The sequence below is a fragment of the Leptinotarsa decemlineata genome, unplaced genomic scaffold, assembly GCF_025532065.1.
Source record: "Leptinotarsa decemlineata unplaced genomic scaffold, Ldec_3_MD MMD2_tig00026282_RagTag_RagTag, whole genome shotgun sequence".
NCBI lineage: Eukaryota > Metazoa > Arthropoda > Insecta > Coleoptera > Chrysomelidae > Leptinotarsa > Leptinotarsa decemlineata.
The window spans coordinates 14,087,703-14,114,214 of record NW_027412668.1 but is presented as its reverse complement, the minus strand read 5'-3'; the positions used below and the strand labels follow the sequence as shown (position 1 = coordinate 14,114,214).

At 35.4% G+C, this 26,512-nt stretch overlaps 1 protein-coding gene across 2 annotated transcripts in view; it reads left to right on the top strand.

Moving 5' to 3' along the window:
* Positions 1–1,144: 1,144 nt before the first annotated feature.
* Positions 1,145–26,512, top strand: part of LOC111512187 (tetratricopeptide repeat protein 39C) — a 29,406-nt gene continuing 4,038 nt past the window's right edge. The window contains exons 1-6 of one of the 2 annotated variants that reach the window (XM_074179856.1): positions 1,145–1,558; positions 9,939–10,287; positions 12,813–13,173; positions 13,235–13,444; positions 20,038–20,206; positions 20,260–20,467. In XM_074179856.1, coding sequence (XP_074035957.1) covers positions 1,358–1,558; positions 9,939–10,287; positions 12,813–13,173; positions 13,235–13,444; positions 20,038–20,206; positions 20,260–20,467 — 1,498 coding nt within the window. In that variant the 5' untranslated portion in view covers positions 1,145–1,357. The remainder of the gene's footprint in view (positions 1,559–9,938; positions 10,288–12,812; positions 13,174–13,234; positions 13,445–20,037; positions 20,207–20,259; positions 20,468–26,512) is intronic. The other variant, XM_074179857.1, reaches the window with a different exon arrangement.

The following is a 26,512-nucleotide window of genomic DNA, read 5'->3' as shown; positions in this document are numbered from 1 at the left end:
ACGACCCAAAATTTCCCAACTTCTTCCCAACTTTTTCCCAAGTCGAAAAAGCAGAGAGGGAGGGCTCCTTCCATCCCCCCCATGGCGACGGCCCTGCCTACTACTGAACAATATCTTTCTGTTTTATCGCCGCGTCGCACAAAGTCTACTTGATCAAAGTGTTCGTTTCAAAGTCTACATGAAAAAACCGAAAAGATCTATATATCAAAGATAACTCTAGCAAAACATCAAGTGTGCTACATTTTTGGAAAAGTATTTTTAAGCTCTATTGAAATATGCAGGGATATACAGGGTGTCTCATTGAAAAAAAAAGTTTTCCATCAATAACTATTGATGTTTCATTTGAAAAAAATAATTTTTACACCATTGAATTGTACATAGAAAAGTGATTTGAAAATGTTTTCATTGAAATGAGAAATTTTTGACAGGATAAAAGTTACAGCAACTTCTCGAAAATCATGCTGAAACTCAGAAACGATGATATATATCAATACGCAGGTTTCACCATTACGTTTGTCATAAAATTTGACCCTCAGACACAAATGTTTTCATCTATCTAGTTTGTAAACAGAAGTTTCCCTTTGAAAGTATCCAATTTAGCCCACTCTGTACTATTGTATTGAATACGGTTATCCTTGAATACATCGACAGATTTATAGATATTCTAGAGAAGAAATGAAGTTTTCTTGTGATCTTTTCTGTAGTATATCTGAAGTGAGCTTAACAAAATAGTTTATCATCAATCGTGAAGTCTAGTAAGACAATGTATGAATGCAACTTTATCCAAGACAAGACAAAACCGATGGTGTTGATATCAAGTTGATATCAGTTTCTGGCACATCAATCAACTTTTTTTATATGATAGAATATTTTCAAGACAACTATACATTGTACTTTGATAGTGTCATCAGCGAACGAGTTTATGAATTTAGGTATCGTTAAAGAGAAAAACAGAGTCCATATATACATTGACTATTGAATATTCTCAACTGTTAATGGTAATATTCGGTGCGTCCATTATTACTATTCCCGATCTACAATGGAGGTTAATTCTCGAATTGCCCTTGTATATTCCTGCATTGAAAACTTGCAATCGATACAACTCCGTCAGCCAACCCCGTTACTGAAGCAAGCATATGAAGCAAACTCAATCTGTGACAAGGGATGATGTCAAAATAACCTCATTTTGAAAAAGCTCATTCAAATTTGCAGTGAAAATGGAAAATGATAATAACATGAACAAAATCAGAAACAAAGACGAAGTTCATCGGAAAATTAAACCGTTTTAGTTAGTTTCCGACTGCCTAATGGAAATTCAATACTTTCGAATGGAATAATGTAAACAATTCTGCTTGAAATGGCATCGAACTCTGAACAGCCCGATGGAAATGTACCAGAAGCCACAACGGAATATGAGAATCAAGTGCCTGAGTGGATTCTTGCAAGAGAAGGAATAAAACTCATCATAAATAACAAAAGCGAAGAGGCCGAAAAAATATTTTTGCAACATCCTGAAAATATTGTTATGTTTTCTGGACATTCATTCGGACTGATGATGGTATGTTATGTATATGTACTAATCAATGCAGTTATCGGAATTTTATTTTAGACATACACTTGAAAATTGAAAGTGCTATGAAAAGAAATTAGGTATTTTCTTTGGCTTTGTTATTGTATAAAAAAGGTGACGTTATAGAGAACTATTCATTGAGTTTTTCACGGATATAAACAAATTTAAGCTGGGAGTTACTTTAGTAGGAGGCAAACTACAAAATGTTTAAGGACAGTACACAAGCACTGCATAAAAATTCCTAAGGCTCTCTAAGAGCGGTGCCTGTGCGAAAGTAGCGATTCACGTTCTCAGGAAGTTTAATTTCACATTAACGCAGTTCTCCAAATGGAGTTCGAGGTGTACTGAGTTGAACCTCAAAACAATGAGCAGCTACAATCCGTCTCGTATTTCTGATATGTACCGCTCTTGGTGGAATCAAATGCGCCAAGTCACTTGAACACCTTCCGTGTGTAATACTGGACAACGGAAGTGAAGGAACGCAAAATCTGATTGGTATTCTTCGTTATTGAAGTGATAGTGTTTATATAAACATTCCGTAAGAATTCATATGTATTTATTAGTAACTAGTTGTTGTCCGCGGCCTCGTCTGCGTAGAATTTGGTTTGTCACATTAAATTTCGTGACAGACCATTTTAAACAAATAGTTAAAAATTTTTTTTATTACTCCAAAACTTCGGGTTTCCTACTTCAAAACTGACGAAATTTAATACAATCTGCATTTTCACGATTCTAAGTTCAGTAGCTTCGGCTATACGTTAATTTGAGAGTGTCAGTCAATCAATAGGTACCCACTTATACAATATTGAATAGCATCAGCAAAAAAAAACCTGAAAGAATTAGAATGTTTGTGAGGATGGATGAATGTAATGTTCGTATTTACGTTTTTTACTTTTTTACGCCAGAACAGTTCAACAGATTCAAATGTTATTTGGTATATCCTAGAATTCTTAAAAGCCGAATAATAAAACCCCTACATAAAGGTGGACATAAATCATCTGTCGCTAATTACAGGCCCATTACAGTAATCTCTAACTTATCGAAAAAAATTGAAAAAATCATCAAGAAAAGATTATACTCTTACTTAAAAAAATTCAATATTTTATCAGATCGTCAATATGGCTTTAGAGAGGGCAGATCTACAGAGGACGCTATTCTGAGAATGACGAAGATGATTTATGAATCGTTAGATAAAAAAATTCCTACCGTCAGTATTTTTCCAGACCTGTCTAAAGCATTTGACACTGTCTCTCACAAAATACTCCTTGATAAATGTAAACGATATGGAATAGGAGGAAATATTTATAACCTTCTTGAAAATTATTTATAATTATCAAACTCAAACACCTGTTCATGCAGCTGCAGTTTCGTAAGAAGGTATCATCTTTCCCTCCAACCGATTTCCTGGAGTCTTTGAAGTCCATTAGATACTCGTTAGGACAACAAGAGGATTGTTTCGAATTCTTTGGGTTCTTGTTGCAAAACAAAAGCAAAATCAATACTCCTGACCGCTCTGGATTGAATGATTCCGTACAGTCCATATCGTCTTGTGTTTGTAAGTCTTTTCCTGAAAAAATCCTCACTTGTTTACTTTGTAGTAAATGTTCAAGAGGTAGCGAAAACTTATGTGAATTTCTGGAACGTCATCTAGCTTTTCCTAATATGACTAATAACCAGTCCGTGCAAAGCTTATTGTTAAATCATCTGAAAATGGAATTTTTAACAGGTGATGATCGACTGTATTGCCAAACATGCGACAAACTAACTGACTGTTATAAGGAAACAAGTATATCTGAGGCACCAGTCAATCTAATAATAACACAGATGATCTTCAAACAAGACTCAACCTCTAACGGAAGCAAGAAAATCTTTGGAAGGTTCGAAATAGATGAACATTTCAATCTAGCAGATCACTATTATAATATTCATGCAGTCATTGTTCACTGTGGATCTGGCGTTGAATTCAGTCATTATTACGCCTTGGTCAAAGACGAAACGGACTGGTTTAAGTTTGACGATAGTCGTGTCACGAAGTGTTCTGGCGATGCATTGAATTTAATGGAGCCTCTGGAGACACCCTACATTTTGTTTTATAAGAGAGAGGACATTGGTAGATCAAGATCTTAACATGTTGTGGTGCTGCAGGTTTTTCCGGGTTTTCCTGCAGCTGAAAAAGCAAATGCGCCACTGGAATCAATGAAGTCGCCCGGGAGCGCCTATCAATTTTTATTGTTGTTTTAATTTTTATCGTTGTTTCAATAAAGAATACATATTAATTTATTGGGTAGAGAACAAAAAGTTGAAATTGATGGAATTCTCAGTGAAACACAAACAGTATCATATGAAGTATTCAGGGAACTGTACTTGGAACTCTTCTGTTCAGTATCATAAACAGTATATTATTTCTAGACACTAGTGGTGAAATCATTAGCTTTGCTGATGATACCGCTGTGGTGTACAAAGCGTCAACCTGGCAAGAACTCAAAGAGAAAGTAGAGAGTGACTTTTCCAACATATCAAATTGGCTAAAAGGGAACAAATTAACATTGAACTATAAGAAGACAACTTATCTACCTTTCACGTCGTATGCTTGTGGTTTACCAGATCTTGGGCCTTTGAATGTAGGATTAGACTCTCAAATAAAGGAAGGTGACAAAATAAAGTATTTAGGAATCATTTTCGATCGACATATGAAGTTCAATATGCAAACAAAACAAATATCAGGAAACATAAGAGGTTTTTTTTAATCTAAATTCAAATATTTGAAGGATTTCTTGAACATTAACCAGTTGAAAACTGTTTATTCTTCCTTGATAGAGTCCTTACTATCCTATGGGATTTTGGGCTGGGGCGGGGTCAATGACATTTTCTTCTGACGCACTCTATTATGAATCCCAATGTAGAGATGTGAGACAAATATTTGTTAATAAAATTTTACTTTATGTCAAAGCTAATAAAATTCAACTCACCCCTCATGAACATTCCTACAATACCAGAAGAGCTGATGCAATTTTCTTTCCCAGAAGTGAAAAATGTATAGGTCAACGAAGTGCAAATTACCTTGCTCCAAGAATATATAGTTAAACTTATTTTGTTACTGCCTTCATATACACATATACAAGTAGCTTTTGCAGCTACTTCTGTGTTTTTTCCGCGTTTATTAACTTTTTACCCTAATTTAATGAGTTACTGTATTTTTTAAATGAACTTTTTTATGTAATTATATGTTGTTTACTGTGGATAAATCTTATTATTATTATTATTATTATAGATAGATCATGATCTGGAATGGCACATAGGGTAGGTTTCCACGGTAACGCGGGTAAAACAGCGGGGAACAGCTAGTATTATATAAGTGGGTACTAATTGATTGACTGACACACTTTTATTAACGTACAGCCGAAGCTACTGAACCTAGACTCTTGAAATATGCAGGTAGGTTATTTGTATAGCGTATAAAAGCATCAAGAAAGGAATTCAGGAATTTCCACCTGCAAGGGGAAAAATAGGGGTTCAAAGATTGTATTGAATTTCGTCAGCTTTGAAGTTGGAAACCTGAACTTTTGGGTTAATAAAAATATTGAAACTATTTGTTTGAAATAGTCTGTCATGAAACTTAATGTGACAAACCAAAGTATATGCGGATGAAGCGCGGGCAACAGCTAGTTATTTATATTTTTACTTTGAAAATACAGTAACTAAAAAAATATGCCAACTGCACTAACTAATGAATTGCTTTGAAATCAAATTATGTTACCTATGAAGAAATTTCGCAAACACAACAACACAACACAACTCTCAACGACGTCTGTCCTCATTCTGGTCGACGATGGCGCTCTATTGCTTAGACCTCCCCTATACACCCGCGCATCGTCCCCCGTCGTACAGTGGACGCGACGAGCAATGGCTTACTGCGTTGCGTCAAGTTAATCTTATCGTGATGATTCTTAAATACTTAAAATGAAAATTGTAACAATTTTCATTATAATTTGGCAGATATTCTAAAATGTTCATTGTGAAAAAAGTATTCAATTTATTTGTATTTATGTATTTTGCATATATTGGCATCCACATAAGAGGTAGATATATACCACTGTGGACTTTCATTTGGAACTACTTAAGATAAACAATTTCACCGTACATTATCTTTATATAACTCTAACGGTATAGGCAACGCAAGGCAAGAATTTTTTCGACTTGCTTAATACGTTATATTATAACCAAAATCACACAAAACCTTTGTAAATTGTAGCCTATATGATATTCTGATGTATAATCCGTTCAGTAGTTGAAGCGTGAAAGGGCCACCAACATATATACATACATCCATCCGAACAAACTTTCACATTTATATTAGTATACAGCGTGACTCACGGTCGATGGTAGGTTAGACGTTTCTGGAAAACGCAAAGCATGATTCTTCTGAAAATTTCACCTCTCACATTTCCTTACCTGTTCTATCGATCTAAAATATTTTCAGCATTGCGGCGCTGCCACTTCCATCAAAAAGTCCTAGCAACTTTATTTTTTTAAAAGGAACACCTTGTATATTATTACATTTTTGGAACCGCTCTACTATTTTAATACTCTTTTGTTGATAATGTCCTATACCTATCTCTATCTGTTTTCGAGATAAAAAATAAATTGTGCTAAATATGGTCCAAAACATAGCCTTAATTGAAATTAACTACATCAGTACTCTCAATTCATGAAAAGTTGATATTTTGATGATAGTTTGGATAAACTCGAAATATTCGAATAACACCAAGAAATCGACTCCATATCATACAGGGCGTGCTAAAATTACTATTATTTCCATTGTGCATAAAAGTAGTCAAAAGTTCATTTTTTCAAACGAAACCCCCTGTATATTACTCAGTAAATTGAAAGATGGTGAAAAATGCTTCAAGATGATATATCATATCCCTATACCTAAATCGGCAAGTTTTCTCAATAAAGTCGCTTCTTCTAGAAACATTATTTTTTTTAGAATTTGGATTTAGGTAGCAGTGGAATTATCAAGCTTATAGTAGTTCGGTTACTTTTATAAGTAATTTACAAAGAGTTATCGACGGTGTTTAGAATCATCTTCCAAAATGAATGCAAATATCGATTATTTAAACGAATTTCTTATGAAATTATTTATTAAACACACGAACAAAGTGATCAAATCATTGTCAGAACGTGTAAAAAATTCAACCAAATGTATCCTGAATTAACACCAATGAACGAGAGGAAGTTTGTAAGGTTACAAAATAATTTCCTTAACTATGGCTCAAAGTTTCCAGGGAACAACTGTACCAAAAATCAGTCATTTCTAGGTAAAAAGTAAGATTTTGTGGGCTAAAACATGTGAAAGTACAGACAATAACAGAATAGGATGATTCAAAATAACAAAATTGTAAACAAAATATCACATTTTCACAATAAATGCTGAAAATGTTGTCCATTACATTCTAAACACTTTAAAATGTTTTTTGTACGCGACTTGTGGTTGCTTTTTCAATTTCCTGGGGATCCAGATCTTCAATACTCCGCACTATTCGCCGTCGCAATTCTTCTTTGGTAGGCACTGGAGTACTGTATACCCTTTATTTTAAAACACCCCATAAAAAAAGTCAAGTGGCGTGAGATCGGGTGATCTCGGTGGCCAATCCTATGGCCATAAACGCCTAAACCAACGATCGTCGAAGAGTTCGTCAAGTTTCCTGGAAACTTCCTGGGTGGAATGAGCTAGCGCTCCGTCCAGTTGAAACCACGAATTCCTATATTCCTCTAAAGGCAAATTTTCAAGAAAATCGGTTACAGTCGTCCTTAATATTTGGAGATATCTCTCTGCATTCAGTGTGTCTCCATAAATAAAAAAATCTAATTTATTGTTCTTCAGAATACAGAAAACATTCAGGTCAAATTTTTCTTGAAAACCCATTTTTTTGTTACATGAGGAATATGATCAGCCCAAAAATGTTTATTCTTTCTATTGAAGATAGCAGCCCTCGTAAATTTTGATTCGCCGTTCCAAATTATTTTTGACAAAAATTTCCGATCTTCCTGTGTATGAATCAAAAGGGATTCACAAAATTGCATTCTACGTTCGAAGTCTTCTGCTTTTAGAGCTTGAATTTTGGTAAATTTATATGGATGCATTCCGTGATTTTTCAAAATTCGTTGTACTGAAGCATGTGATACACCTAAATCTTTTTCTGCACTGCGAATGAAAGCTTCTGGATATGCATAAAAATATGCCAAAACGTTAACAGTATTGTCGTCATTTGAAGTAACAGGTTTTGGTAATGTTGAAGGCGCTTTTAACATGGAGCCGTAGTTAAGGAAATTATTTTGCAATATTACAAACTTCCTCTCGTTCATTGGTGTTAATTCAGGATACATTTGGTTGAATTTTCTTCAAGCTCTGGCAATGATTTGACCACACTGTCCGTGTATAATAAATAATTTCATAAGAACTTCGTTTGAATAATCAATATTTGCATTCATTTTTGGCGATTTTTTTAAACACCGTCAATAACCATTTATCAATTACTTATAAAAGTCACCAAACTGTCATAAGCTTGATATTTCCACGGCTACCTAGAAATCAAATTCTTTAAAAATTATTTTTTGTACAACTGTTATTGAAAATCTCTTTGATAGAAACACTTCAATCAGAACACCTACCAAAAAATCATTTAGAATAGTTCACACATGCAGTTCATGATATTGGTAATATTAAATCCCTGTGAAGTTACTGACGATGACGAAGTAGTATTCAGTTCAACTGTAGAAAGTCCTTCATGACTAACCAATAATCCTCCTTAAAATAACGTGAATTGGCGTATGTAGTTCTAACATATGCCTTGTAATCCAAAGATCGTGTGTTCAAATCCCATGGACCCTATAATTTTTTTTATTATCAGCAGTAACGTTATACAAAAAAATTTGTATGATACATTTGTTAGAAGTGATTTTATTTTGCTCGTGAGTTTGCTCCACCACAAAACGAGCGTCAGCAACGCTCGTTTTGCAATAATCCTCACTCACAAAATAAAATGCCACTTTCAACACTTGTAGGTAAAACGTGAATAACTATTTTTCCACAAAAACGGCTTTATTAAGAAAACTTGACGATTTAGGTATAGAGACATGTATATCGTCTTGAAGCATTTTTCACCATCTTTCAATTTATCGAGTAATATACAGAGGGTTTCATTTGAAAAAATTAACTTTCGACTACTTTTATGCACAATGGAAATAATAGTAATTTAAGCACGCCTTGTATGATATGGAGTCGATTTCTTGGTGTTATTTGAATATTTCGAGTTTGTCCAAACTATCATCAAAATATCAACTTTTCATGAATTGAGAATACTGATGTACTTAATTTCAATTAAGGCTATGTTTTGGACCATATTCAGCACAATTTATTTTTTATCTCGAAAAGAGATAGAGATAGGTATAGGACATTATTAACAAAAAAGTATTAAAATAGTAAAGCAATTCCAAAAATGTATTAATATACGGGGTGTTCCATTAAAAAAAATAAAGTTGCTAGGACTTTTTGATGGAAGTGGCAACGCCGCCATGCTGAAAATATTTTAGATCGATAGAAAAGGTTAAGAAATGTGAGAGGCGGAATTTTCAGAAAAATTATGCTCTGCGTTTTCCAGAAACGTCTAACCTATCTACCATCGACCGTGAGTCACGCTGTATAGATATAGACTCGTATTCAGTTTCATATTTTTTTTCAACAGAGAGGCACAAATATTTCATAAAAATCCTTGAGAAGTAGAGACGTTATTATGAAGTTTGGCAACATTTTGATATCATTCTCAAGATATAAAGAAACCTTGATGATTAAAACGGATTCGCTTTGTTTTGTTGAAACTCTCAATGCAAGAAATGCGATTGATCCAACTTTGTACACATGTTGATAGATGCAGCAAGAATCAAAATCTATCGCTCGTATTTCTCAAATTTAGATCCATGATGTAAATATTTTTTTTACTTATAAATTTATATATTTATTTGCAAATGTAAAAAACATTGAAAATTGAAGTACCAATTTGACATTGTCAAGAAGTGTCTCTTTCAAGTGTACTCAGCACCTCTGTAAATGGGGATCTCATTACCTCTGGAATGAGGATCTCTCTATTATTTTTTTATCAAGAACACACGATGGGTTTTGTATACATCTTGTTCATTCCCTTTCTCCTCTCTTATTCCTCGTTCGGAGAATATTGTTTTTTGTAAGCAACAAAAAAAAACTAGAAGGGGAATAGAAAGAGGGAGGGGAGTATACCTAGTTATCACCATTGCAACCCACTTCGTGAAGATATATACCTTATACCTAATCAATAAGTTTTATTTCTAGGACGCTCTTATGAGTTTCGAAGAGGCAAAACTTTCCAAAGCGATATCAGCACTCAAAGAAGTTGAGAAACGATGTGCCACTGAGAGCGGTTGGTTGAAGCAAGTATCTCAAAGAGTTTTCGGATACAGTGATACAACCGCTGCAAAATCTCTAGCCGATCATCTGGAAACACAAATCATTCTAGCGGATTCTCAAGTTTGCCTAGCCATTTTGACTTTCCTTCAACAAGATATTTCTGGATATTTGAGAGGAGGGTGGGTTCTGAGGAAGGCTTGGAAGGTGTATCAGAAGGTGTACAAAGAGATTTTGAATTTGTACCGAGAAAATATAGGGGAGCTCCATTTGCCAGGTGAGCAGTGGGATTTCTAACTATTCTTGTGACTGGATTATTAGATTTCTGATTGACTATTCGACATTTTACTCTGTAAATATTTCTCCAAGATATTGACGTTATGGAACAAAAGTGCATTAGACAAAATCTTGCTGAAAAAGGTCACTGTCAAAATCGACCACATTAGTCTTTCGATCAGGAATATGGCATATCACGCCTCTTTAAACAATATCATTTTCAAATTTGCATGGATACCTGGACATTCAGACATCATAGGGAATGAGAGAGCAGATTGTTTAGCAAAAATAGGAACCAACTTGAACATCCCATTGAAAATCAAAATAGACAACACAATATACTCGATTTTAAAAAATAATATCATAAAAAACTTCAAGTCGCTATGGGAAAATGACATTATAAAAACAGGTAAATCCTATAACAAAGTCCATGAAAAATACCCCAGTAAAATAGCATTATTCTCCCTACCGTACATAGATAGGATACACATCACCACCATAATACGGATGAAAACCCGTCATTGTCATACTAAAGAACATCAGTACAAGTTAGGAATAGTTGATCACCCATACTGTGAATGCGGTCTAGTAGAAAACGTAAACCATATTTTCCTGGAATGCCCTATCAATGTTATCCCTAACAGAGATATTTATTTTGAACTTATTAAACATGGTATTAATTCCCCCTTCAACATATTTCAAGTTTTTCCTAATCTGAATATACAAATCACAAAGATTCTTATCCAATTTTTAGATTACAATAAAATCAAACTATAAACCTTTAATAAACTAAATTCCTATACTTAAACTCCATCATATATCCCAGAACATTTTGTTTGTGTATCTTTGTCAATCCCTAACATTCTCATAGCACGAGAAGAAGTAGACGAACAAACACTAAGAAGTCGACAGCATGATTCAGAATTAAAATATAAGGGTTGTTACTGAGTGCTAATCCAGACAAGGACAACCCCCCGTATTGAGCTGGCCCCAATTGCGTCTGAACAGGAAGCATCGGCCAATAAAGAAGAGAGAGAGAGACGTTATGGAACGTGAATCTTTTTGACACGTTTTCATTTTCTGTCGCATCATCGGCTTTGTAGTGTAAATTTCCATAATCAGTAGAGAGTTGTCCTGAAAATTTAGAGAAGACAATTGGATGAGATAATTTAGGAAACACTTGCTACATGAATAGCATTTTACAAGTGTTGTTCATGACGAAGAATTTCAAGAACGAGGTTTTAATGATTAACGAGAACGAGAATGTTTCCTACTTATTCACCAATCTCAAACACCTGTTCATGCAGCTGCAGTTTCGCAAGAATGTATCATCTTTTCCTCCAACCGATTTCTTGGAGTCTTTGAAGTCAACTAGATATTCGTTAGGACAACAAGAGGATTGTTTCGAATTCATGGGGTTCTTGTTGAATACTCTTCGTGAGCAAAACAATAGCAGAATCAATACTCCTGACCGCTCTGGATTGAATGATTCTATACAGTCTATTCCGTTTTGTGTTTGTAGATCTTCTGCTGGAAAAATCCTCACTTGTTTACTTTGTACTAAATGTTCAAGAGGTAGCAAAAACGTATGTGAATTTCTAGAACTTCAACTAGCGTTTCCCAATATGACTAATAACCTGTCCGTGCAAAGCTTATTGTTGAATCATCTGAAAATATTATACTTCGCCAGTGTTCTGGCGAAGTATAACATTTATTGGAGCCTCTGGAGACACCCTACATTTTGTTTTATGAGAAAAAGGACATTGGCGGATTGAGATCTTCAGATGATGTGATGCTGCAGGTTTTTCCGGGTTTTTCTGCAGCTGAAAAAGCAAATACGCCACTGGAATCAATTAAGTCGCTCCGGAGCGCCAATTTGATATTTGATAGAAGTAAGAGGCATATGCTGCTGTTTTGCGTTCAGTCTTCTCGAATTGAACATCTGTGTCTGAAATTCAATGATGACCTAGAATTAAGATCAAACTTGATCTATAGATGAAAATAATTCCGAAAGAACTCACTTTGGATAAGACTGAAGCATTTCTTGTACTGCTTGAGTGAAGTCTTCGAAATCTTGAGCCTTTATTGAGACTTTGATATCATTTCGATTCAGTAGTACGAGGAATCCTAAATATCAATATCATTTCAAGAAGATAGTTTCAGCAGTTTCCTTGGATGAATTGACATAAAGACCGAGTTTTTATTTTGCTCTGAACAATTGTCCAATCGGAATATTGAAAACACGTTGATGCCTCGCAATGGACACAATCATTTGTTTTCAGTTCCAAGGAACACAAATAATTCGTTTCATAATACAAGTTCATGTGTACGAAATAATTTCATTTAAAGTTGATAGCATCAGCTATTGGGAATTCCTTATTGAAATTATTGAAACACGAAATATGTACCTGAAGAAATATGATGGAAAATAAAAATATCAGAACTATCATCTTCACGAGAATTTACAGATATCGATAGATATTTCATATCTCAGTTAGAAATTGACCAATATTTTTTTGTTTTCAGATTCAACTGTTACTCTATTAACCTCAGTCGAAGAACAATCAGAAACCGAAAATTCAACTTCTCCAGATTGGGAAGTTCCCGATTCTTCGTCAAACGGGTACATCAAAAAACCAATTCCAGTTTCTAAATCTGCCATCCTTTACAGTCCCTCCAATTTACACAACGGTTCCTCCAAGAATTTAACTGATAGTTCTAAAAAGAGTACAAGATTCGGGTTAAATTTCCTCAAAAAATCCATGTCGGTTAATAGTGCTCTCTCAAGTCGTACAACAGAGAAATCTTGGGGCAACCAGTTCACTAATTTACCTATTTCTTTATCTTCATACAGTTTTTCCTACTCATTTTCTTCGCAAAATTACATGTGAGTATTTTCTGAACTACTGAAATGTTAACTGGAACTAACAGCGCTCATTTTATTGAAGAGAGAATCAGAAGATAGAGAAAGAAATGATAATTCGTTTGATGGGAGCTGTTTCCTTTGGTTATGGTTTGTTTCAACTCGGGATTTCCCTTCTTCCTCCATCTCTAGTTCGACTAATCAACATTTTGGGATTTTCTGCAGATAGACAAAATGGAATAGCATGCTTGATGTATGCTCGACTAGGAACTGACATGCGAGCTCCTTTAGCGTCGTAAGTATCACATATCTTCTAGAGAAACGTAAATGAAAGTAAGGTTATTTTTATGAAAATGCACGAGAACTGCAGAAATAAACTTGAAGCGCTCTTGTCACTATCAAAACGCACACGTTTCGACTTCTGAGGGTTGTCGTTCATGAAGGGGGGCGGCGTAGGATTGATAGAAAACAGATTGTAACAAATGTTTTTTCAATGCCGTTGACAATTTGCACTGAGTGATTACAAGCTATATGAATTGAATGGAATATAACTTTCATTTTCTTCTACACGACTTGGGCAGACTTCAAGAAATTAATGTGAAAGTAATTCGAAATTGATAAGAAATTTTCGAAGAAGTTAGTTAGTTAGAAATGACTATCTGATAAAAGACACCAATCCAGTTGTTCTACATGCTAGTATGATGTATCACAGTTGCAGGAGGTTGCATATTTATTTATTTATTCATCCAAACAGGCTGATTAGCCTAATTACATGGATATAACAAAAAAAAAAAAACAAAAATTTTAGTTCAATACTAATACATATACAATAAAATTAATACTGAAAATAGCATCATAATGTTTACACAACCTTAACTGCCAATATACCAGAATGACAGGGAGACGTTATTCAAAAATACTAACCAAATAATTTAATATCAATTGGCGAAAACTGTTTTGCGATAAAATCCAGTCCAATGATATTAAAACACCTGTTTGATTAGCCAATCGGAGCATGTATACAAGAGAAGATCTAGATCCGTATAAATTTACAGGATAGTTAAATTCAAATGATGAACGTGTGCGTCGCAGCGGTACATTAAAAGGTATTAACGATAGAATTTCCGGACAATTTATTCTATTGTTTAAGATTTTATACGAAAATATCATAATATTCAAACAACGTCTTTGCTGTAGAGATAATATTTTAAATTCTGCTCTAAGTGTTGATGTTCGCACCGTTCTATAATCCGGCCATTTATGATATTTTTTGAAATACAGATATCTCAGCAATTTATTTTGCACTTTTTCTAAATCACCTAATAGCGTTGCATTCTCGTTTGACCAAACTTCGGATGCATACTCAAGTTTGGGCCGAACTAAGGTATAATAAAGTAATTTAATAGTTTTAATTCTGTTGAAATGTCTACTTTCTCTAATTATATATCCTAACATTCGATTAGCAGATTTGATGACATTGTAGATATGGTTGGCAAAGGAAAATGTGTTATTATAGGTTACCCCCAAATCTTTAACTTCCTCTACACGCTCCAATGCTTCATTGTCCATTGGGTAATCAAAAAAAACTGGGTGCTTGATCCTATGTATAGTTAAGACATGGCATTTATTTATGTTGAATGAAAGTTTGTTGTCGTTACTCCATTTCACTATATTGTTTACATCTTTCTGTAGGAGTATACAGTCCCTCACCGTTTTTACATTTTTAAAAACTCTAGGATCTAGAAGTAATTACGAATTGGGTGAAAGTAACCCAGGCATCTCCGAACCGGATATAATAATGTCAGGACAGACATTTCCACTTTCTGCTTTGATGAGTTTGTTGGGTGTTAAAATGGACACCAATATGTCTTGGCACAATCATGTCGCTGGAATTGCAAAGGCTGCAAAAGCTTGGAACACTGTTCAGAACCAGAAAACTGTACACACCTCAGCAACTTTTGATGCTTTATAAGTCTCAAATCAGACCTTCTTTGGAATATTGTTCTCATGTATGCAGCTCCGCCCCTAAGCATACCCTGAAGCTGCTGGATTCCACCCAGGAAAGAGCCATTCGCCTGATTGGAGACGCGAACATCACTTGCAACCTTGATAGTCTAGAATATCGAAGTAAGATTGAAGATTTGTCTCTCTTCTATAGATACTTTCACGGAAAGCGTTCAAGGGACTTGGCACATTTGATTCCATCAAGAGCGGTACATATCAAAAATACGAGACGGACTGTGGCTGCTCATCGATTTGATGTTCAACTCAGTACACCGCGAACTTCACTGTTCAAGAACTCTTTCATTTGGAGGACTGCGTTTATATGGAATAAACTTACTGAGAACGTTTTTCCAAATGGATTTATTCTCCAGCGATTCAAATCCAATGTAAATCACTACTTTCGTGCAGGCACCGCTTTTAGAGCGCCTTAAGGATTTTTCTACAGTGCTTGTGTTTTGTTATTGAACAAATGCCTTCGCCATTTTATAGAAACGTTAGTAGCATCCACGTTTGACTCTTTCGCCATTTTAAAAACATTTCATATTTCACCATTTTTTTAAAAATTTCTTTGATTATAGAAAGCAATTCAATTTTTTGAATCTAGAATAAATTTAATTTAGAAAACACTAACAATTCATCATAAAAACTATGAATATCGAAAAATATGGAAAATATTGAAAAATTGTTGTACGATCTGTGCGAACCGGTGGGTCGAACCGTAAGGCCGGACGATCGATTTTCACTTGCCATCGTCCACCCCGTATTAGGAATCACACGTTAAAAGGTAAGACCTCGTTAGTCCTCAGCTCGTACAAGTTTAGACTTTCGAGAGTTGTCGTTCTTAGGGGGGGGCGACAGTTGGTTAACGGAAAAACAGATTTTAACAGACAGAATTATTTGACAATCAACTAAGAGGAGACAGTTTGGTTGATTTTCAAATAAAGAATATGCACAATATCGAACTGTTTCTCAAAATCGAGTACGAATTAATAGTCCAAGTTGAAAAGGAAAAATATTAACAAAGATTTGAATTTTGCGAGATAGAAAAATGAAAGGAAGTTTTTGGCCTCCTACTTCTTCATCTTGATACAGAAATTGTGGAAATCTTCCGGAGAAAGGAAGGAAATAGTCAATTTCAAACATTAACTCTATACAAAGATGTGTAGATCATGCAAATAAGTAACTTTCAGACACAAACTAGAAGGAAAAGTCCTTCTGAAACAACTACTTTCATACGAATCTTGACAGATAACTTCGAAAAAATTCATGATGATACGAAAATAGACATATAAATAATTTCAGGTTGGCTTCAAAAGGATAAATTAATATTTCTAAAAGATTATTGAACAGTTATACCAATCCTATGATTTTAGATAACAATTCAATATATTCAACTGATTCTATTGAATTCCTAGGATTAAATATTGATAGAAATTTATCGTGAATAAAACATATTGAAATTATTCGAAAAACCGAAGCACCCCCTGTTGGTATTCTATTCAAAATCAGGAACTTTGTTCGTCTTAAATTTTCGAAAAATATTCATTTCAGTCTTATATACTCACAACTGCATTATCTAATTTCTATTTGTGGATCAGCCAATAAATCCACATTAAAACCTTCATAAAATGCATATATCAATTATCGTACTCAGAACCAAAAGTGAATTTGTATAAACAAAAAATTCATTAGATTTGATAACACTATATGAAAAATTGTTGTTTCATTCATTCAATAACAAACGAATTGAAAATTTCAAATATTAATTTCATAGAAATAAATGATATTCATATCATACCACTAATAATTTGGAGTCTAATTCTGGACAGAAATCAATTCATCATGAAGGAATTATAATAATATATGATACAATTCCCGAAAAAATAAAAAAATCTAAAACTGCTATCAAATTCGAAAATCAATTGAAAAAGTATCAGATGATCTGAATTAAAAATACAGGATTATATGATTTTCGTATAGCCAGAATCATCTAAATATTTTCATATTATTCATGGACAATTTCACGCTTGACTATTTTCCCATATTGATTATTTTGCTCGTGGTTTCGTATTCAACTATCTAATAATTTTTATATTTCAGTTTTTAATACCTATTGTTATGTTTTTTTCCGTGGGTTGACCAATAATTGACTACACTGAATGATCAAACTCAACTTTATTTCACTTTAAATACAACAAACACTTCAACTAAAACTTCAACTATTATTCAAATGTCTATAGCCTTGCTAGATCGCTTCGCAAACCGCCTGTAACTTCCACTTGACTGTGTCGATATGGCCGTGGCTAGCTTTTATATATCGTAATCGGATGTGGTAGAAAATTCGCCGGAACTCCATTGAAGTCGGTAGCATTATTATCTTCACGAAAATCAAATCGTTTCCGGTGGAGTTTGATAAATTACTGTGGATTTTTATCAAGTAACGGCAATTTTTTCGGTATTACTGGAGTTTTTTCCCAACACCAAATCGTTAATTTTAACACCTCAACACGTGTTTCGATCACCAAGTGATCATCTTCAAAGAGGAAGATTAAAACTAGAAACTAATGCGCACCTTATTCATGCTATAAAGGTATCCCATACAGATGAACCATCCAGGCGTACCACCCATACAAGTATACCAACCTAAATTAATTTTACCATTTTGCCTTATCTATTTTTTCACAATATATGTTTATATAAAACAATTTTCAGCTACATAAAAATTAATTTCACAATATTGCCTATCCAAATTTATTTTTGCAATGTGTCCTTATGTAGTAATCAGTAAACCCAACAATATTATTTTATTTTAACAAGCTATATAGTATGCTCTTTGGTATAGGTCAACCATCGTTATTCATGATATCATTATATTATACATAATATTATTGTGTTTACTTATTTCTACGCTCTCATAGGCATCTAGTTGCCTGTTGTTGTTAACTTGTCTAACTAATCTTAATGAACTGAAGTCTATGGAATGGTTTTGTTGCAAAATATGATGGGCGACTGCTGATTTTTCAGGTCTTCCATATTTTAAGTGTGCTATGTGTTCCTTATATCTTACTTTAATAGATCTTTTTGTCTGTCCCCATCGTGACAGCTATTGGAGCTCCTACCTACCAAATAGCAAAGTGGCTCACTAAGGAATTTGAAACCTTGTCGTTTGCGGGACCAAGTTTTAGTATAAAAAACTCTTTAGAATTCATACAACAAACAAAAACTTGGTTCTACAAGAAGGTGAGATTTTGGTTTCTTTTGATGTTAGTTCCTTATTTCATAGCGTCCCAATTCCACAGACCTTGCAATACCTCAGGGAATTACTAGAGGAAAATAATTTTAATAATAATGAAATCGATGAATTCGTTTCTCTTACTAATTTTTGTATGAAACAAAATCGGTTCCAGGTAGGAGGTTGCTTTCATGAACAATAGGAAGGAACAGCCATAGGAAACCCCTTGTCCCCCTACCTAGCAGACCTGTTCATGAGCAGATTTGAAATGGAAACCAAAGAAAAGTCGAAGTATTTTTCTAGGAATAGGCTAAGGTATGTGGATGATATTTTCGCGATATTCGATACCAAAAAATCGAATATTGACGACTTTGTTTCCAATTTAAATAAAAGATGTCCATCAATAAAATTCACGTATGAGTTAGAAAATAAGGGACAACTACCATTTCTTGACGTTTTGGTAATGAGGAGCCAATATGGAGGGTTAAAATACGATATATTTAGAAAAGAAACAAGCACGTACAGATATATTCCTGACAGTTCACATCACTGTGGACAGCACAAACGTGCTGGGTTGAATTTTTTAGTGCATCGTCTTTTGACTTTCCCTCTAACACATGATACGTTCACAAAAGAAAGACGTACAACACAGGAAATAGCAGCCACTAACGGTTTCTCGAGGGGTATTGTAGATGACATAATAAGGAAGAAGAAGTTTAGGTTGAGAATGAACGAAATCTCGACTTTCAGAAAGGACAAAAACCAAGATAAATACATCTCAGTTCCATACCACCAATATACGAGGAAAGATTTTCAAGGAACTAGGTATGAAGGTGGTTTTTAAAACAAGTCATACACTACAGAGCCTTTTGGGAAGTCCAAAAGACAAAGTCGAGAATTCGGAAAAGTCTGGAATTTACGAAATTGAATGTAAGGACTGCGATACAAAATATTATGGACAGACAAAAAGATATATTAAAGTAAGATATAAGGAACACATAGCACATTTAAAATATGGGACACCTGAAAAATCAGCAGTCGCCCATCATATTTTGCAACAAAACCATTCCATAGACTCTGTATAGCTTGTTGAAATAAAATAATATTTTTGGGCTTACTGATTACTACATAAGGACACATTGCAAAAATAAATTTGGATAGGCAATATTGTGAAATTAATTTTTATATAGCTGAAAATTGTTTTATATAAACATATATTGTAAAATAATAGATAAGGCAAAATTGTAAAATCAATTTAGGTTGGTATTCCTGTATGGGTGGTACGCCTGGATGGTTTACCTGTATGGGATACCTATATAGCATAAATAGGGTTAGCTTCGCATTAGTTTCTAGTTTTAATCTTCCTCTTTGAAGATGATCCCTTGGTGATCGAAACACGTGTCGAAGTGTTAAAAATAACGATTTGGTGTTGGGAAAAAACTCCAGTAATATTCATTACTACACCAAAGGTTCCAAACAGTGCATCATAAATTTTTTCGGTGTTTTCCAAAATGGCGTCGAGCAGAGAAAGAATTGCGCATTTTGCATTCCAGATATATACCAACTATCCCAGACAAAATATCAAAAATTCAGAAATACCGGACACCGCTCTATTTATTGGACTGTGTTTATAATTGAACCGCATGTTTCAGGTTATCATTACTGTGGTATCACACAATCGTCAGACCGTTTTACGGGATAGACGGCACGAACGTGACAGCAGGAGTCGACGCATCTGCATACCTTCTGAAAGAATCTGAAAGCGAATTCGACCGGTCCCCTCTATTTTTGTTCTTCAGAGGAAGGGTCTGCAGACTGAATGTAAGAAACGGAGATTGAGAATCACGAGAATCATTTTATGTGATAATTTTTAGTCTGATATGGAAGGTGCTCTGATGGCTTACCAAAAAGCAGTTGACAATTCGAACCAAAGAGAACTCAAGGTGTTATGTATGCACGAGATCGGGTGGTGTCATTTGATAAGATTGAATTACAAAGCTGCCACGGACACTTTCCTCTATTTGAAATCCTCCAGTAGATGGTCTCGAGCTTTTTATTGCTACGTGGCTGGGATTTGTGCAGGTAATGGGTCGTCTTTATCATCTGATTTTCTGTTTCGTTCAACGTTACTCATTATTTCTAGTTTTTTTTAATTAAGGACAACACACAAGCACTACAGGAAGATCGTTAAGGCGCTCTAGGAGCGGTACCTAAGCGAAAGTTGCGATTCACATTGGATTTGAATCGCTGGAGATTAAATCTATTAGGAAAACGTTCTCAGGAAGTATATTCCACATGTACGCAGTTTTTCAAATGGAAGAGTTCTTAAACAGTGACGTTGGAGGGGTACTGAGTTGAACCTCAAAACGATGAGCACAGCCACAGTCCGACATGTATTTCTGATATGTACTGCTCTTGTCGGAATCAAATGTCATTTGAACACTTCACGTGAAAGTGTCCACAGAAGAGAGACAAATCTCCAACTTTTTTTCGATGTTCCAGACTATCAAGGTTACAAGTGATGTTCGCGTCTCCAATTACGCGGATGGCTCTTTTTTGGATGGAATCCTGCAGTTTCAGGTTAAGCTTAGGGGCGGAGCAACATACATGGGAACAATACTCCAAAAAAGGTCTGATTTGAGCTTTATAGAGCATTAAAAGTTGCTGAAGTGTGTACAGTTTTCTGGTTCGGAACAGTGTTCCAAGTGTTTGCGAAGTGGCTTTTGCAATTTCAGCGACATGACTGTGCCAAGACATATTGGGGTCCATTTTAAACCCCAATAAATTTATCGAAGCAGAAAGCGGAATTGGCTGTCTTGGAGACATTCGTCTTTTTGGAGAAACCGATGCCTGAGTTTTTGTGGCATTGAATTGAATCTGGCTACTTTCACCTTAATTTGAAATCACCTCTAGATCATCATTAAGATATGCAACCTCCTACTGCCATTTAAGATGTCCTGAAATCAAAATGGAATGACGAGACAGGTGTGCAAAGTCAGCAAAGCTATATAATGGATTCTTGTTTTTTCCCATAAGTTATTGCTATACAATAAAAAAGAGGGTTGGATACTGGGGAGCACCAGCGTTGATGGTAAAATTATTCGAAAGATATCCATCGACGGCCACTTGCAGGGAACGTTCTTTCAAATTAAATTTGCTCACGGCAGCATACTTGCTTGGTCATTCCATTTGGATTCCAGAACATCTGCGGTGAATACACATCTTCACCGGCAGCAGGGGGTTACATATCTTAATGAGGATCTAGAAGTAATTTCGAATTGGGGTGAAAGTAACCAGGTTCAATTCCTTGCCACAAAAACCCAGGCAACGGTTTTTTCCAAAGAGATAAATGTCTCCGAACCGGATATAATAATGTCAGGTCAGACAATTCCAGCTTCTACTTCGATGAGTTTGTTGGGGGTTAAAATGGACACCAATATGTCTTGGCACAATCATGTCGCTGGAATTGCAGAGGCTGCTTCTCAAAAGCTTGGAACACTGTTCAGAACCAGAAAACTGTACAGACCTCAGCAACTTTTAATGCTTTATAAAGCTCAGATCAGACCTTCTTTGGAGAATTGTTTTCATGTTTGGAGCTTAGCTCCTAAGCATACCCAGAAGCTGGATTCCATCCAGAAAAGAGCCAGTTAGATTGGAGACGCAAACATCACTTGCAAACTTGATAGGCTGGAACTTCGAAGATAGGTTGGAAAATTTTGTCTCTTCTATAAATACTCTTACGGGAAGTGTTCAAGAGACTCGGCATATTTGATTCCACCAAGAACGGTACATATCAGAAATACGTAACGGACTGTGGCTGCTTATCGTTTTGAGATCCAACTCAGTTCCCCTCGAATTTCTTTGTTTAAGAATTCTTTTATCTGAAGAACGTCGTTAGTGGGTAATAAACTTCATGAGAACGTTTTTCTGAATGGATTTAATCTCCAGTGATTCAAATCCAATGTGAATCACTACACTATATACAGTGTGGTCCAACGAAAACTTAACACCTCGATTTTCCGGCGTTAACATGAAAATGTGGAAAATCGCTCGAACCCGTCAATTGCTGATTCGAGGGGGAACAACTTTTCCGCTGTTTTCATCCCCGTGACTTCAACCCCCTAACGGGGGTGAGCACAACCCCTTGATTTTGAATAGGGATGAGGGGTGTTGAGATACCTCATTTTGAAGATCTTATCGTGTACTATCTGCCCGTAAAATTTCACTTCAAAATATCCATCGATAATGAAATAACAGCGAAAATAGTGAAAGAGGCAATATGGAATTTATCTCGAGAATATTATTCGTATCCGACGCATTTCAAAGGTATTGAGTGGTTAATTTTTTGTCCAAAAAAGTAGACGGACCTTGTTTTTGTACCTTAGTCTATCGTGAATTGTTAAGAACGGTACAAGTGTGTACAAGCGATTGTAAATTTGTAGTGGAATTAAAATGGTGTATTCCGTAGAAGAAAGGGTGGAAATGATAAAATTATTTTTCCGAAATAACGACTCTGCGCGCACAACAGCGGCTTTATTTAACGAACGACATCCTGGAAAAAATGTATCCGCTGCTTACGTTGTGCAACTGGTTGCCAAATTTGACGCTACTGGGTCAGTTGGAAACAAAAAGAGGGTGCATGAAAGAGACGAAGCGAGGGACGTGGCTGTCTTAGGTCATATAGCAATGGATCCGACCGTTAGTACTAGGAAATTGTCCGAGGTATCTGGTGTTTCACGCACAACAATCATGAGAATCCTGAAACAACATAAATTCCATCCGTATAAGATACGATTGGTTCAGGAACTGAATGAGGATGATCCCGATCGCCGACTCCAGTTCTGTGAAGTGATCAGTGAAATAATTAACTGCAATCAAAACTACATGTTCGATATCTGTTTTTCGGACGAGTGTTCATTTTACCTTAACGGCATTGTAAACCGGCATAACTGTCGGTATTGGTCAGATGAAAATCCACGATTATTTCGTGAGGTGTATACACAGCGCCCCCAAAAATTAAATGTTTGGGCGGGTATTTATGGAAATCACATAATCGGCCCTTTTTTTCTACCCGGTAATCTCACAGGCCAACTTTATCTCGATCTATTGGAGAACGCTATTTATCCAGCCCTCGTGCAAGTATTGGAGAATGCAGAAGACCATCAAACGATCATTTTCCAACAAGATGGCGCACCACCTCACTTTGTTCAACCGGTGCGTCAGTTTTTAGATGACAATTTTCCTCACGCCTGGATTGGAAGAAGGGGACATATTGAGTGGCCACCTAGATCACCGGATCTGGCTCCACTGGACTTTTTTCTATGGGGTCACCTGAAATCCAAGATTTACGCTACCCAGCCTGAGTCACTGGATGATTTGCGAACTCGGATCATTAATGAATGCCGTCAAATTACACCAGACATCTTGAGTAATGTACGTGAACGTTTTCAGCAAAACTTATATTACTGCATGGAAGTGGATGGTGCCCATTTCGAACATTTAATAAAGTAATCACAAAAGTACGTACTCTTCCACTCTTTTACCTGTCATGTCGTTATCGATGGATATTTTGGAGCGAAATTTTACGGTCAGATAGTACACGATAAGATCTTCAAAATGAGGTATCTCAACACCCCTCATCCCTATTCAAAATCAAGGGGTTGTGCTCACCCCCGTTAGGGGGTTGAAGTCACGGGGATGAAAACAGTGGAACAGTTGTTCCCCCTCGAATCAGAAATTGACGGGTTCGAGCGATTTTCCACATTTTCATGTTAACGCCGGAAACTCGAGGTGTTAAGTTTTCGTTGGACCACACTGTATATACATGAATGTGTGAAACATTTAAGCATCGAAAAAAATATAGGATCCTTCATATTAAGAAACTTCATTGGATCATTCCTTGTTAAGATACAGCCCCACCCTTAAAGGGGGTACATAAAAATTGTATAACAATTTTTTTCATAAGCACTGAAAAGTCACAATATCGAAATTACCCTGACGTTTTGTACTACCAAAAAAACACTTAGCCAGTAATTTATTTGGTTTACCCCATGGTTCTAAGGGGTGGAAAACGCAACCTCTAAAATTTATTTCCAATGTAACTTTTTGTCTTATTATTTGTTTACCATTTAAAAATTTATTTCCGATAGCCTGTTTCATTCTGAACAAAAAATGTCTCGTGGGTTTTTTGCCCAAAATAAATCAGTTCGCAGCAAAAAATTATTTTACGAACTGGATTTATTGTTATTTTGTAATTAGTACTTGTATTACACGATTAAACGGTAATAAACAAAACTAATTTATTAATAACAAAACACACAACATTACGCATGCGTTTAGACGTCGGCGCATTGAGCCACGTATTCGCTCAAATATTCCTGGAGTCACTCTGATTACCCTGCACGCATTGATGATGCGGTTTCTTAAGTCCTCCACATCGTAAACAGGAGTACGATAAACCAAATGCTGTAAATGGCTCCAAATAGAGAAATCGAGAGGATTGAGATCCGGGGATCGAGCGGGCCAGTTCTGTGTTCCTCCTCGACCTACCCACTGATTTGCATATGTTTCAGTTGAATGCTGACGTGCTACTTGACTAAAATGGGCGGGAGCCACATTATGCATAAAAAACATATCCTTTCTGATTCCCCAAAGGAACTTCCTCCAGCAGTACTGGATGCACTTCTTTTAAAATTGAAGGTATGCCTCACCATTTAATCGAGGAGGTAGAAAATGGGGCCCAAATAAATCATTCCCAATAACTCCGAGCCACACGTTAAGAGAAAACTGTTCTTGATGGTTAGTTTCGACAATAGCGGTAGGGTTTTCATCAGCCCATATGTGGTAATTATGAAAATTAATAATCTTGTCCCGAGAAAAATTACATTTGTCTGTGAATTCTATCGTCTTCAGAAAGTCACAATTTCTTCTAATCATTTCCAGCATCCAATTGCAAAATTCAAGACAGTTCGGAAAGTCTCGCGGTAACAGTGCCTGTACTCGTTGCAGATGTTAAGGGTATAAGAGTTGTTCCTTCAAAATTCAAAATACCGTCATATAATCAACATTTAGCTGGAAAGCAATCTTTCTAGTACTGGTAGTAGGTTGTTCTTCAATCAAATTAAGTACTGCTTCCTCAAGCTGTGGTGTTCGTACTTCTCTATGACGACCACAATCCTGCGTTCTTTTGTCGAATGAACCATATTCTCGTAATCGTTGATGAAGTCGAGCCAATATTCTATGTGAAGGATGCTGCCGTTGAGGATACATTTCAGCATATCTTCTAGAAGCTTCTAACCCATTCCCCTGCGACAGACCGTAAACGTAAAGCATATCAGCCATTTCCTCATTTGTGTATGCCATTTTAATAACAAGTGAATTATTAAAGTAACAAATTAAGAACAGAACAACAACACACAATTAGTATTAATTCAATTTCGAAAATTCACAATCTGACAGCGTCATACCAATTTAATTGTCTCTATCGCTAATAGCGACCTACTAGATAGATTAGTTTCGTATTTTCGCATTTATGACGATGTATCTCTGTAGTTGTTCGTAAAATAATTTTTTGCTGCGAACTGATTCATTTTGGGTAAAAAACCCAAGAATCATTTTTTGAAACAGGCTATCGGAAAAAAAAAATTTTAATGGTAAACAAATAATAAGACAGAAAATTGCATTGGAAATAAATTTTAGGGATTGCGTTTTCCACCTCTTACAACCATGGGGTAAACCAAATAAATTTCCGGCTGAGTGTCTTTTTGGTAGTACAAAACGTCAGGTTGATTTCAATATTGTAACTATTATAGTGCTTGTGAAAAAATTGTTATACAAATTTTATGTACCCCCTTTGAGGGGCTGTATCTTAACAAGGGATGCTCCAATAAAATTTCTTTATATGAAAGATCCTATATTTTTTTCGATGAGGAATAATCACCTCTTCAAATGTTTTACACTTATTTAGTTACACCCTATATGTTTTTGAATTACCTGCAAATTATTATTTATTCCGGGTCGAAGAACGAAATTTTATATTCTTTTAGAAAAGTCAGACGTCTTTCAAAAAACTTTTCTTTTTTTACAAAACTTATATTTTCACATCAACCTTGATCACTACTAACAAAT